The sequence below is a fragment of the Syngnathus scovelli genome, chromosome 2 (assembly GCF_024217435.2).
Source record: "Syngnathus scovelli strain Florida chromosome 2, RoL_Ssco_1.2, whole genome shotgun sequence".
Lineage (NCBI taxonomy): Eukaryota > Metazoa > Chordata > Actinopteri > Syngnathiformes > Syngnathidae > Syngnathus > Syngnathus scovelli.
The window spans coordinates 26,589,023-26,603,271 of record NC_090848.1 but is presented as its reverse complement, the minus strand read 5'-3'; the positions used below and the strand labels follow the sequence as shown (position 1 = coordinate 26,603,271).

Below are 14,249 nucleotides of genomic sequence, written 5' to 3'. Positions count from 1 at the left end.
TCACCAGTGACCGTGTCACATATCCCTCTGCCCAACAAAGCGGTGCCGCACAACAGCGGTCCACAGCCTTTTGACGAGTGTATAAGTGATCAAGTCATCACAAAAATCACGTGAAATCCATAGATATGCCGCACTGGACGACAAGCCGCAGGGTTCAAAACTTGAGCAAAAAGTAGTGACTTATAGTCCGGAAATTACGGTAGATAATTTCGAGGGTATAGGGGAAAAGCTATGCTACATTTGCGTATCTACTCGTAACTGGACAGATTTGTTTTAATTGTTTTCCCACAAAAAAAGAGCAAAGCGGTACAAATGGATAGGGCGGTTAAAAAAAATACCTTTCCAAGATGGATGCATTATTTATGAACGAGGCCTCCAACACAACTTCTGTCGACAAAGCTGTCAAAAATAGAGATGGGAATGGCTCACAGAAACAGGGGACGTTGGAAAGCTAGTATCGGTTCGTGGTGTAAAAAGGTCTGGTGACATTTCTGCCTGGTGTGTATGTGCGTGGTGTGCCATAAAAACAGTATGGCACTGGCAATGATGGCAAGAAGGTGGTAACGCACCACCAGGCAGAGGAAAGACATAAATCTGCCGTACATTCACTTCACTACACATTCTCTCTGCCTGGTAAAACCTAAACAACAACCGAGGTATGTGCATCTTTGGCTAACCGTGTGCTCGACCTGCGTGTTCTTTTATAACAGAGCACAACTTGCCATTCTCCTTGTCGCAGCCACTAGTTACAGGCTCGTGTCAGAAAAGTCAAAACATCCATCCATCCACCTTCTTCCGCTTATCCGGGGTCGGGTCGCGGGGGCAGCAGCTTTAGGAGGGACTCCCAGACTTCCCTCTCCCCAGTCACTTCATCCAGCTCATCCCGGGGGATCCCAAGGCGTTCCCAGGCCAGCTGAGAGACATAGTCTCTCCAGCGCGTCCTGGGTCGTCCCACGGGTCTCCTACCAGTGGGACATGCCCGGAACACCTCCCAAGGGAGGAGTCCAGGAGGCATCCTGATGAGATGCCTGAGCCACCTCATCTGGCTCCTCGCAACGTGGAGGAGCAGCGGCTATACTCCTAGTCTCTCCTGGATGACCGAGCTTCTCACCTTATCTCTAAGGGAGAGCCCGGACACCCTGCGGAGGAAACTCATTTCGGCCGCTTGTATCCCAGATCTCGTTCTTTCGGTCACGACCCATAGCTCGTGACCATAGGTGAGGGTAGGAGCATAGATCGACCGGTAAATCGAGAGCTTTGCCTTTTGGCTCAGCTTTCTCTTTACCACGACGGACCGGTACAGAGTCCGCATTACTGCCGACGCTGCACCGATCCGCCTGTCGATCTCGCGCTCTATCCTGCCCTCACTCGTGAACAAGACCCCAAGATACTTGAACTCCTCCACTTGAGGCAGGATCTCATCCCCGATTTGGAGAGGGCATTCCACCCTTTTCCGACCGAGAACCATGAACTCAGATTTGGAGGTGCTGACCCTCATCCCGACCGCTTCACACTCGGCTGCGAACCGCTCCAATGAGAGCTGGACATCACGGCCTGAAGAAGCCAACAGCACCATGTTGTCTCCAAAAAGCAGAGACGCGATGCTGAGGTCTCCAAACTGGACCCCCTCAACGCCTCGGCTGCGCCTAGAAATTCTGTCCATAAAAATTATGAACAGATCAGTGACAAAGGGCAGCATCGGCGGAGTACAACCCTCACTGGGAACGAATCTGACTTACTGCCGGAAATGCGGACCAACCTCTGGCATCAATGATACAGGGACCAAACCGCCCTTATCAGTTGGCTCGGCACCCCGTACTCCCGAAGCACTTCACAGAACCTCCCGAGAGACACGGACAATTGCCTTCTCCAAGTCCACAAAACACATGTGGACTGGTTGGGCGAACTCCCATGCACCCTCGAGGATCCTGCCAAGGGTGTAGAGCTGGTACACTGTTCTGTTCCACGGCCAGGACGAAAGCCACACTCTCCTCCTGAATCCGAGGTTCGACCTACCAACGGACCCTCCTCTCCAGCACCCCTGAATAGACCTTACCAGGGAGGCTGAGGAGTGTGATTCCCCTGTAATTAGAACACACCCTCCGGTCCCCTTTCTTAAAGAGGGGAACCACCACCCTTTGTCTGCCAACTCAGAGGCACCGTCCCCGATGTCCACACAATGTTGTAGAGGAGTGTCAGCCATGACAGCCCCACAACATCCAGAGCCTTTAAGATCTCCGGGCGGATCTCATCCACCCCGGGGGCCTTGCCACCGAGGAGTTTTTTTTAACTACCTCAGTGACTTCGACCCCAGAGATTGGAGAGTCCGCCTCAGAGTCTCCAGGCCCTGCTTCCACAATGGAAGGTGTGTAGGTGGAATTGAGGAGGTCTTCGAAGGGTTCTCATTACCGACAGCACGCCATCCCCACTGTAAACAGTGTTGACGGTGCACTGCTTCCCCCTCATGAGACGCCGGATGGTGGACCAGAATTTCATTGAAGCTGTCCGGAAGTCATTCTCCATGGCCTCGCCAAACTCCTCCCACACCCGGGTTTTTGCCTCAGCAACCGCCGAAGACGCGTTTCGCTTGGCCATCCGGTTCCTGTCAGCTGCCTCCGGAGGCCCGCAGGCCAAAACGGCCCAATAAGACTCCTTCTTCAGCTTGACAGCATCCTTTACCCCCAGTGTCCACCAGCAGGTTCGGGGATTGCCGCCACGATTGGCACCAATGACCTTAGGGCCACAGCTCCAGTCGACGTCCTCAACAATGGAGGCGCGGAACATGGTCCACTAGGACTCAATGTCCCCCGCCTCCCCCGGGACGTGGGAAAAGCTCTGCCGGAGGTGGGAGTTGAAGCTCTTCCTGACAGGGGATTCTGCCAGATGTTCCCAGCAGACCCTCACAGACCATTTGGGTCTGCCAGGGCGGACCGGCATCTTCCCCCACCATCGGAGCCAACCCACCAACAGGTGGTGATCAGTTGACAGCTCCATCCCTCTCTTCACCCGAGTGTCTAAAACATGCAGCCGCAAATCCGATGACACGACTAGTCAATCATCGAACTGCGGCCTAGGGTGTCCTGGTGCCAAGTGCACACATAGACAGCCTTATGCTTGAACATGGTGTTCATTATAGAAAATCCATGTCGAGCACAGAAGTCCAATAATAGAACCTCGCTCGGGTTCAGATCAGGGGGCTGTTCCTCCCAATCACGCCCTTCCAGGTCTCACTGTCATTTCCCACGTGAGCATTGTAGTCACCCAGTACAACGATGGAGTCCCCAGAAGGAGCGCTCTCCAGCATTTCCTCCAGGGACTCCAAGAAGGGTGGATACTCTGAGCTGCCGTTTGGTGCATAGACACAAACAACAGTCAGGATCCGTCCCCCCACCCGAAGGCGGAGGGAGGCTACCCTCTCGTTCACTGGGGTGAACCCCAATGTGCAGGCGCCCAGCCGGGGGACAATAAGTATGCCCACACCTGCTCGACGCCTCTCACCGTGGGCAACTCCAGAGTGGAAGAGAGTCCAGCCCCTCTCGAGAGGGCTTGTAAAGAGCCCAAACTATGTGTGGAGGCAAGTCCGACTATGTCTACTCGGAACTTTTCTGCCTCACACACCAGCTCGGGCCCCTTTCCAGCCAGAGAGGTGACGTTTCATGTCCCAAGAGCCAGCTTCTGCAGCCGGGGATCGGACCGCAAAGGTCCCTGCATTTGTCACAATGCATTCGACCCCTTTGGCCCCTCCCGCAGGTGGTGAGCCCATGGAAAGGGGGACCCACATTTCCTTTTCAAGCTGTGCCCGGCCGGGCCCCATGGGCGAAGGCGCTCGCCTTCAAGCCCCACCTCCAGGCCTGGCTCCAGAGGGGGCCCCGGTGACCCGCATCCGGGTGAGGGAAATCTGTGTCCATATATCTTTTTAATCATAAGGGGCTTTTTGAGCTATGCGTTGTCTGGCCCTCACCTAGGACACTTTTGCCATGTCCCAAGAGCCAGCCTCTGCAGCCGGAGATCGGACCGCCAAGGCCCCCGCATTTGGCCGCCGCCCAGCTCACTTTGCACCCGACCCCTTTAGCCCCTCCTACAGGTAGTGAGCCCATGGGAAGGGGGACCAACGTTTTCTTTTCGGGCTATGCCCGGCCGGGCCCCATGGGCGAAGGCCCGGCCACCAGCTACTCGCCTTCGAGCCCCACCTCCAGGCCAGAGGGGGGCCCCGGTGACCCGCGTCCTGGCGAGGGAAAACGAAGTCCATTTGTATTTTTCATCATAAGCGGCTTGGGTGAGCTGTGCTTTGTCTGGCCCCTCACATACGACCCTTTTGCCATGGGTGACCCTACCAGGGGCATGAAGCCCCAGACAACATGGCTCCTTGGATCATAGGGGCACGCAAACCCCTCCACCACGATAAGGTGATGACTCACGTAAGTTAGTTACGGTCAAACCTTGCCAAAGGAATAATTTTATTAAATGAAAACATTGAAATTACATAAGCGAAAACCGCAATAGAATTCTGTTCAACATTGCCCTCTTCTATTAACAATGTTCTGGTATATTAATATGGTTTAGATTTAAACCTTCTTAGTATTTAAATGCTGTACTAGAATACTCGGTCTATTGGGCTAAAGGAGTGTACACATTATACTTCTTTTTACATGAAAACTTTGAAGAAGCAACTCTGTGGCAAAAAAGAAACAGTGTGCTTCCTAGCACTTAAATAAATGAGGAGATATGATTTGGCCTGAAAAAACTTTTAATCAAAAGATTTTTTTTTTTGCTTTAACCCATCAGAAAGGTGGTGGATGCAGAAAATAATCTTGCCTGGTAAAAGATAATGTGCTGTGAGACCCCTATCAGGACAAGTTGAATGCAAAAGAAGATAATAAATGAACTCTTCCATCTTTCACAACTGTCGTTTTAATATAAAAGTCCTTAAAACACAAACAATTGCCTTGGTTTAGAAGGTTGACACTGTCCTCCTTACAGTTAGGAACGTGTCCCACCAAAGAGGACAAGGAGGCATTTGCCATCGTCTCGGTTCCTGTGATGGAGATTCGGGATCTGGATTTTGCCAACGACGCGAGTGCCATGTTGAGCATGGTGGTGGACCAGTTCATTCAGGGCTTCATCAACCAAAACGACCGCCGGTGAGACTCTTGCTGTGTGGACAGTGCATGGGAATGGATGAATAAATATCTACATGCTCACCTTTTTTTTGTCAGCTTTGCCATCAAGCTGCTAGAGGATGTGGTCTTCTTCGTGGTAGATATTGTCAACAGCGGTCAACCAATATTGGACGTCACTATGACCAAAGCCAATCGCGAGAGGCAGAAGCTAATGAGGGAGCAGAACATACTTAAGCAGGTAAGGAACATCTCCCACAAATCACATAATCTCGCTAGACACGAGGTCCAACTAGAACAGGGGTGTCAAACTATTTTTTTTCGCGGGCCGCATTGTGTCATAGCTTCTTTCGAAGGGCCATTATGACTGTAAACCCAAATAAATGTATGAGCACCTCACAATATATACAGTAAAAGCTACAAAACAAACTGCCAAATAACTCGTTCTCAAATCAGGCGAGTAAAGACTGGTCAAATATTTAAAAAATAAAGATATTATTAAAAGTGAAAACAATTTGTAATTCTAATAATGACACACGAATTTGATGCACAATTTGTCTTCGCGGGCCACATAAAATGATGTGGCGGGCCGTATCTGGCCCCCGGGCCTTTAGTTTGACACCTGTGAACTAGACCCTTGACATTTAAGCCCCCAGTCCACTGATGGGTGAACATTTGCAACTTCTGGCGAACGTAGCAAAATCCACGTTCTCGTCAAGATTTGTTAGGGTTGTTCAAAGTCGCAAAACGTTCACCAAACATTTTCCTAAAAGTTTGTTTTTGTCTTCCGACAAGGAAAGTACATGTCTGGCGATTGTTTGACAAATTTTTGTGACCTTACACGAACCCTGAGAAGGTTTTGTTCGCTACTATTGTGCACTCACGACACATTCTCAACTTTGTGCAAATGGGAATAGCGTAAATGAAAATGATGAATGTGCTGTTAAGAATGAATGGTGAAATTTTGGCTGGAATTTTATGAATTTTGCCAAAAGTGTAAATATTTGGAATGAAAAAAATGGAAGCGCCGCTCGCGTGATATTTTTGGAGTACAGTCAAGCCTCGGTTTTCGAACGTCCCGGTTCTCGAACAAATTGCTTTGCTTGTCGACCAAAATTTGGAAGTTGAACCTGCGAGATGAGCCGGGAGGACCTGAGAAAACCCGACCGCGCGGCCCGGATGCCGACTGACTGCGTTGTTATTGTATTTCCGTTCCTTTGAGGATTGTATTAACCCCTAATCATGCCTCCAAAGAAAGCAAGTGGGAGCAGTAAAGCCATCCTAAAACACAAAGACGCTCTTGAAGCAATGTGACAGTGAGCGCCCGGCGCACTGCGGTTGCGCGATCGGACCAAATTAAGCTCCCTGCGCAATGAGGTCCACTTAAATTTTGGAAAGTACATCAGGACTTTAAAGATATTTTCCAATTTTCAGCAACGGCTTTGTCATAATAATGCGACCAGCGCGGTGCAGTTGCGCGGTCGGCGCGCGCTACGGTTGCGCGTTCGGCGGTGTGCTGCAGTTGCGCGATATGACAAAATTAAGATCCCTCCGCACTTAAGTCCACTTAAATTTTGGACTTTAAAATTATTTTCTAAATTTCAGCGACGGCTCTGTCACAATAATGCAACCAGCGCGGTGCAGTTGCGCGGTCGGCGACGCGCTACGGTTGCGCGTTTGGCGGTGCGCTGCAGTTGCGCGATCGGACAAAAATGCACAAATGAAAAAAATGCTTAAAAAAGTTTTTTTTTTTTTTTTTCTTGGAATGGATTACATTTTTTTCCATTATTTGGAATGGGAAAGATAGATTCAGAATTTGACCGATTCGCTTCTTGAACCACCTTCTGGAACGGATTGTGGTCAAAAACCGAGGCTTGACTGTACGTTGAAGGTGTAACGGTGAGAATCGGTTGAAAAATGTTGAAGAAATTAAATGCCTAAAAAGTGTAAGACGAGAAGAATGTGAATAGTGTAGAATAACATATACTATGCATATATAATAAATAAAGTGATTATATTGATAAACAATAATAATAAAGTGAGATCGGCTGACAACCGGTTCAGGGTGTCCCCCGCCTACGGATTTAAGCTTAATCAACGTCCTCCTCTCACCCACAACCACAACTTGGACTCCATTGAGGTTGTGGGTGAGAGGAGGACATTGATTAAGCTTAAATCCATCATGGACAACACCTCTCACCCCCTCCATGGCATTGTGCAGTCCCTGAGCAGCTCCTTTAGCGGCAGACTTTTACACCCACGGTGTAGGAAGGCACGGTTCCGCAGGTCCTTCATTTCCTCTGCTGTCAGACTTTACAACATGCGTGGCACCTGATAAAATTGTGTTTCGTCTCTACTAGCGGCACTTGTATTTGTCCTTGTCTGTTATTTACACTTTTTGAAATGTTTGCACTTGTATTGCTGCACTCATATGCGCTGCTGTGACAAGTGAATTCCCCCGCTCTGGGATGAATAAAGTTCTATCATCATCATACTGCCAGATGACCGCTTGGATAGGCTCCAGGACGCCCGCAACCCCCGTGGGGACAAGCGGAATAGAAAATGGATGGATGCAATAATAAAGTGAATGGTGTGGAGGCGGCTCGGTGGGGCACTGGTTAGCACGTCCGCCTCACAGGAGGGCGTGGGTTCGATTCCACCTCTAGCCCTCCCTGTGTGGAGTTTGCATGTTCTCCCCGTGCCCGCGTGGGTTTTCTCTGGGCACTCTGGTTTCCTCCCACCTGGTAGGCCAATTGAGCACTCCAGATTGTCCCTAGGTGTGAGTGCAAGTGCAAATGGTTGTTCGTCTCTGTGTGCCCTGCGATTGGCTGGCAACCAGTTCAGGGTGTCCCCCGCCTACTGCCCGATGACTGCTGGGATAGGCTCCGTGGGGACAAGTGGTATAGAAAATCGATGGATGGATGAATGGCACATATGTGAAGGCCATTATTCTTCACACAATAATAAAGGAAAATAATAACGTGAAGATCATTAGCTTTCACACAAAGTACAGGAATGTGTGAAGGCCATTTGCCTTCACACAATAATTAAATAATAATTTACTAATTACAACAACCCCTAAAATCCCAGCCGATTTCGAGCATTTTCACTCATTTTGTAACGCCTACAGAATATTGTGTGCTATGGCTATATATACACAAGCGGTACCAAATGAAAGATTGGACCCTCAGCTTTAATTAGAAAAAAAGTATTATTCTAACTCATACCGTTCTTTAGTTATCACCATTTGAAAATAGTTTGGTTTCACTCAAATCAGAAATCAGACAAAACAAGGAGAAAATGAGTTTTCTTTTTGGAAAGACGTACTGTATTTTCCGGATTATAAATCACTTAAGAGTACAAGTCGCACCAGCCATGAAATGGATAATAAAGATGAAAAAGAAATATATAAGTGGCACTGGAGTATAAATTGCAATTTGGGGGAAAATTTATTTGATAAAATCCAACACCAAGAATAGACATGCCATCTTGAAAGGCAAATTATAATAAAAATAGAATACAGTAATCCCTTATTTATCGCGGATATTTGGTTCCAAAAAAACACCCGCGATGAGTGAAATCCGCGAAGTATGGTCACCAACAAGAAGTACTGGGCAGGCTAACGAGTTAGCGTAAAGATGCTAATTTGCGATCGTGCTAACACGCGAAAATGGACTTCTAAAGGAATGTAAATGAACATTTGGAGCAATACGACATTGTCCTAAAGGTTAGACACATGCTTCATCAATTTAGAAGTTCTTTTTTTACTTTTAAATGTTTTTTAACATTTAAAAGGGGCGGGTGAGTTTACGGAGGGAAAAATATGGAAGGAATGGAAGATGGACTACCTCAAGCGTCACATTCAGCAGAAATGTCATTTAAAAACTGTTGGAATTGTACAAAGACTCAAGATGGGACAGGGGATCAGTACATTATTGCAAGAGAGCGCAAAAGACAGACAGAAAAGGAATGAGCTGTCACTCGAAACAAAATCCGACCCCGATTTGTTTGTTTGTTTATTTATTTATTTATTTACTTATTTATTTATTTATTAATCTGGTGTTGCACACTGTGGTCCACAGTGTGCACAGGGAGCTTCTGTGTTTGCAAAGACACTTGAAAAATTATAGGGAATACTGCATGACACATAAACAACGACTGAGAACGCAACATATTCAAAGTCAAAGTCTCCTTTATTGTCAATTCCTCCGCATGTCAAGACACACAAAGAGATCGAAATTACGTATCTCACTATCCCAGGGTGACAAGACAGAGTTCACAACGCACATACAAGTAAACAACACAGGAAAAATAAAACAAGAAGATGAACAATAAGAGTGATAGCACACTAGCCGCTCCCGATGCAGAGCAGAGTCCGGAAAGATGACAGTCAACCAGGCCACTGTGAACACGAGCACACAGCAGGCACGCACTGTCCGTTTCGTGGATCCTATCAGGCGAACGCAACCCATCTTGTCGTCCCGCGAACAAACGTACGCCAGGAGAATGGAAGGCACGGCTGGGCGAGCTGGGTTGGCCGCAAGTCTGGCCCGACGTCTCCGCGCTGGCCCCTCTTCCGCTGCCTTGCAGACCCGCTGCCGACACATCCCAACAATGCTCCAGGACGGAGCAGTCCAAACTCACGACGCAGTCCAACCGGGGGAGGAAAAGCAGGCCAGTCCGGCGTCGCTCCATGACGAAGCATTCCGAGCGCCCTTAATCTCTCCGCACCAAAGTCCAGAACGCCATAAAACCCACTTCCGCCGATGTTGAGCAGAACATGCCCACTGCACTAGTAGCACGATGTATCACACGAGACGAACACACACAAAACTGCCGGACAAACACTCAGTAAACACTCACAAAACACCGAACGGGACAGAGAGTGGCTGCTGCGTGTGCACGCGCCGCCATCTTGAACTATTAGGAGTTATTCAGATAACAGTAGCATAAATACCATGCTAACAAGTTTACCAAACTATGTGTTAGAGATTTGCTCACTCCAACTTATTTTGCAAGAACCACACGGTAGACAAGCAAGTTCTTTTAGACACCTGCAGGTGGAGAGTTCACTCGTTGAAGGAATGAAGTCTGGCTCTCCCAACTGCAAGGACATATTTATTAAGAGAAAGAGAGTGGGGGTAAGAGTAGGTTGAATAGGAAGCCCTTGTGCTCAAGTCAAAACATATCAGGGGATGTTTTACGACCTTGTGGAGGATGGGACAAGGTAGGTTATTTATTACCGGTTGCATTCCAACATAATCATACGATAAGGATAATTTGAAAAACCCTAACATCTCCCTCCTGTTTTATCATATGATTATGCCACCGCAAACAACAAAGACAAGTAAAAAAAAAACCACACATATATATGTATAATGAAGAAAGAAGAATAGTAAAAAAATAAAAAACAACAAACAATGATAGCAACACTTTCCAGTGAAGATGAGGCATTACCTTGATACCCCAGATCAAACTTATTGTGTAGGCGAAAAACCTGTCGGCCAGATGTTATTAGCAGGAAAATTCTTACACGGCCCCTTTGCCACAGGCGACCAGAATTCTATCAATAAAAAAATAAAAATAAAAACACAGAAACAGTACATCATTGTATCCATCACTTGTGAAGCATTTTCGATGGTCAAATCATCAAGTTTCTGTAAAACATGCTCAACAGAACAGCATCTACGCAATCCATGTTTCATCATCGTCATCACATCCGTCATCTCTAAGAAGTTGTATATGAACTTGGGCTACAGTAGAGGACACAAACTTCGACACAGCAGACTTCAAACATGGGATGACGCAGGACGTAAACAAGCACAACACCACCAGCACAACAAGCACAGGAGACAGCAATTTCAAAAGCAGTTGCCACCAATTGCCAGAGAATAGCCACGAAAAGAAATCAAACTGATGTGGGACCTTGTCATTAAACATGGCCTTCTTCAGTGAATTCATGGCGTTGATGTGGGTGTCATTTTCTCCTGGTATGTATGTGCAACAGGAAGTCCCAATGATGTGGCACACACCACCTTGTGCTGCCGTCAACAAGTCCAGCACCATCCTGTTTTGCAAGACCATCAGTCTAATAGCCTGAATCTCTCTATTTTGTTCATCGTTGATTTGCAGTGAGAGGTTCACAAAGGATTGAAAACGATAGTTCAGTGTCTCGATGAAGAGCGATAGTTTCCCAACCTCAATCCTGCGTCGACGTCCAGAAGAGTTGTGTGCTTCTGTCAGCTGATGATGTCGTATCCTGTAGGTGTAGTCTGTCACCCACACTGGTGCACACACTCCTGTCCAGTTGGCGGGCAGCATCGGATAAACCTTGGATGTAACGTGTAATTCACTCCAGCTGGTCTCTCTGTGTAGGCCACTTGTGGTATTGTTCATCCTCTAACAGTCACATTGAGATTTGCCCAGAATAGCTGATCACAGGCACTGTCTGCAAGTCCAGGGCGGTAAGGGTCAGCATCTTTGACTGTGACAGCACGGTGTTGATATCCAACTCCTGGATGCCGTGTCCCTGTAAAACAATGCTCTAGACTTTCCTGCTACGTTTCACACAATAATAATGATGAGTAAATCATCAGATACCTCTCGTGCATACACTCCAACAAACGTTAAGCAGATGTGAGATAACTTGCATGAAGTCTACTTAACCAAACATTGAGTAAATATGGGATAACTTAAAAACTGTCCCGTCAACAACAATTCGTAAATAGAAACTACAAGGCATAATAGATAAAGAACTTCTCTTTAGCTAGACAAAGAACAAAGGTGTTCTGTTCATAAATAGTGAGGGCCTCTCACAGATAAGACAAGGAAGGGAGTATAAGAACTCCCTAAAACCTGGCAGATGTGTTGGCCTTGAGCGAAGGTATGAGACCTCCGGTTCAGGCCGGCCAGCGCTTCTACAAAACTAATTATCCTGACATTTCCCCACTGTTTATCACATATTTGCTCAAATTCAAACATGACCGTAAACAACCCCTTTTCTCGACTCTCAGTCGTCGGATCACATTCATGAGGACAAATATGTTTACACCAAAGGATAAATGTTGTGATGTCATCATTCAGAATCCCATGGATCTGGAAAAAGTCTGGTAACACAGATGCAGGAATTTTGCCATCAACATCATCATGTTGCCGCTCAGACATTAGGTATATCTGAGCAATCTTGTCCTCCATGGGCGATATTACTGTAGTGACGAGACAATTAAACAGAGAACGAAGACACGGTATGCAACATCCATACAAGGTGAGCATAGCAGCAACACTGAAACTGATGGTAAAATTGAGGACACAATGGCGTTATACTTCCCAAAAGCATTCATCCACTTGTAGTGCTCTTTCATCCTCGTTTTGAGGGATCGCAGGCCTGCAATCCGTCAGGCTCCCATCAGGGGCGGTGTTGTTGGGGATGAAGGTGCAGCAGTGTTCTCCAAACATTGCGCAGACGCCTCCTTTCTCAGACAACAACATATCATGAGCATTGTGGTTCTGGATCGACATTAGGGAAGGCGTGGCTAGCTGTTTATGCACTGCCTCGAGCCCCGCTTGTGTCCGTTTGCCCAATTTCTGCATGTTGTAATGGATGTAATTTATCCTGTCTACACTCTTGTTCATCGTTCACCAGCAGCAAATGGAGGACTCCCATCCCGCTGCAATTTGGTCATTTAATTCTTATTAATCAGGAACTCCTCTAGGGACTCCAATTGCATCAATTTCGGTCAAATCATCGTCACCTCTCAAATTTAAAGATATTTTGTTTTTTACCAGCTTTTTTCCCAGATCTTGGCATGTTGATGTATATACAATTTCGCTTGACTACATTCTCTGAAAGCAATGGCTTCTTTTTTTTTCTTTTTTCTCTCAATGGATATTATATAGACTGCTCTGTCACACAGCTCAGTGGCCTAGTATTAGAGTGTCCGCCCTGAGACTGGAAGGTTGTGGGTTCAAACCCCAGCCGGGTCATACCAAAGACTATAAAAATGGGACCCATTGCCTCCCTGCTTGGCACTCAGCATTAAGGGTTGGAATTGGGGGGTTAGATCACCAAATGATTCCCGAGCGCGGCACCGCTGCTGCTCACTGCTCCCCTCTCCCCCAGGGGATGGATCAAAATCACATGGGGATGGGTTAAATGCAGAGGACAAATTTCACCACACCCAGAGGTGTGTGTGACGATGATCATTGGGACTTTAACTTTTTAAGTTAACTTCACAATCCAGTAGACGTGACAGATTTCACACAATCTTTGGTCAATGGCAACGGTACAACATGAATAATCGGTCGCAAATCCATACATATGACATATTCAATTTTTTTTTTGCTTTGCAGCTTGTTTTGCCATAAGCAATCAATTGTTTCTTTTTTCAGTTACTCTTATAGTTAGTTACCTGAAACAAATTATCCACATTCATTCTAGATATTCATCCCATTCTTTAACATGTACAGAGGTTGTTGACAAAGTACACATATAAACATCATACTTTCATGGCAGTCCAGATCCGACACAGCAGATCATCCTGCAAAGGTCAAATTGATCTTTTAAATTGGAGGCATTCAGTGTTTTTGTTTTTGTTGAAACAAGCTCTACAAAAAAAAATTGTTTTGTTTTGAAAATGTTTTGAATATGAATCAAATCCATATGTTGTATAAAGCTGACTGACCTGCCCCACTATCCCTCCTCTTGAGCCATGTGACACGCACCATGGCTCAATATTGCTCACCATTAGCATAGGTTCTTTGGTGGGGTAGGTCATTTATAGATGCCATTCTCTAATCTTGCCCCTCTTTTCGTCCATAATTGAATTTCACTCTATGGACTTTGTCGCTGCACATCTTTAAAAATGTTTCAGTGATCTAATCTGCTTCTTGTGTGTATAAAATTTGAAGTGTCTTTTGCGCTGCTGCTTTGTGGTTCTGTCTGCAAGCTTGTTACCTCTTGACACCTTATCAGTCTCGTGTGTGTGTGTACTGGACACGTGCACATAGCTACTTTTCGTGGCAATTAGACTGTTTTGACAACTAGCTTAGCAAGTAAATGGATGCCCTCCCCGAATGGGGAGTGACTCAGCTAGCAAATGATTAGACATTTTCGCTTTCTTGTAGTTTCTTTAG

At 46.7% G+C, this 14,249-nt stretch overlaps 1 protein-coding gene across 1 annotated transcript in view; it reads left to right on the top strand.

The window, feature by feature from the left end:
• The window catches only part of itpr3 (inositol 1,4,5-trisphosphate receptor, type 3), a 459,677-nt gene that overhangs the window by 101,946 nt on the left and 343,482 nt on the right, over positions 1–14,249 (top strand). Inside the window, exons 13-14 of the mRNA XM_049754123.2 lie at positions 4,981–5,141; positions 5,217–5,358. Coding sequence (XP_049610080.1) covers positions 4,981–5,141; positions 5,217–5,358 — 303 coding nt within the window. The remainder of the gene's footprint in view (positions 1–4,980; positions 5,142–5,216; positions 5,359–14,249) is intronic.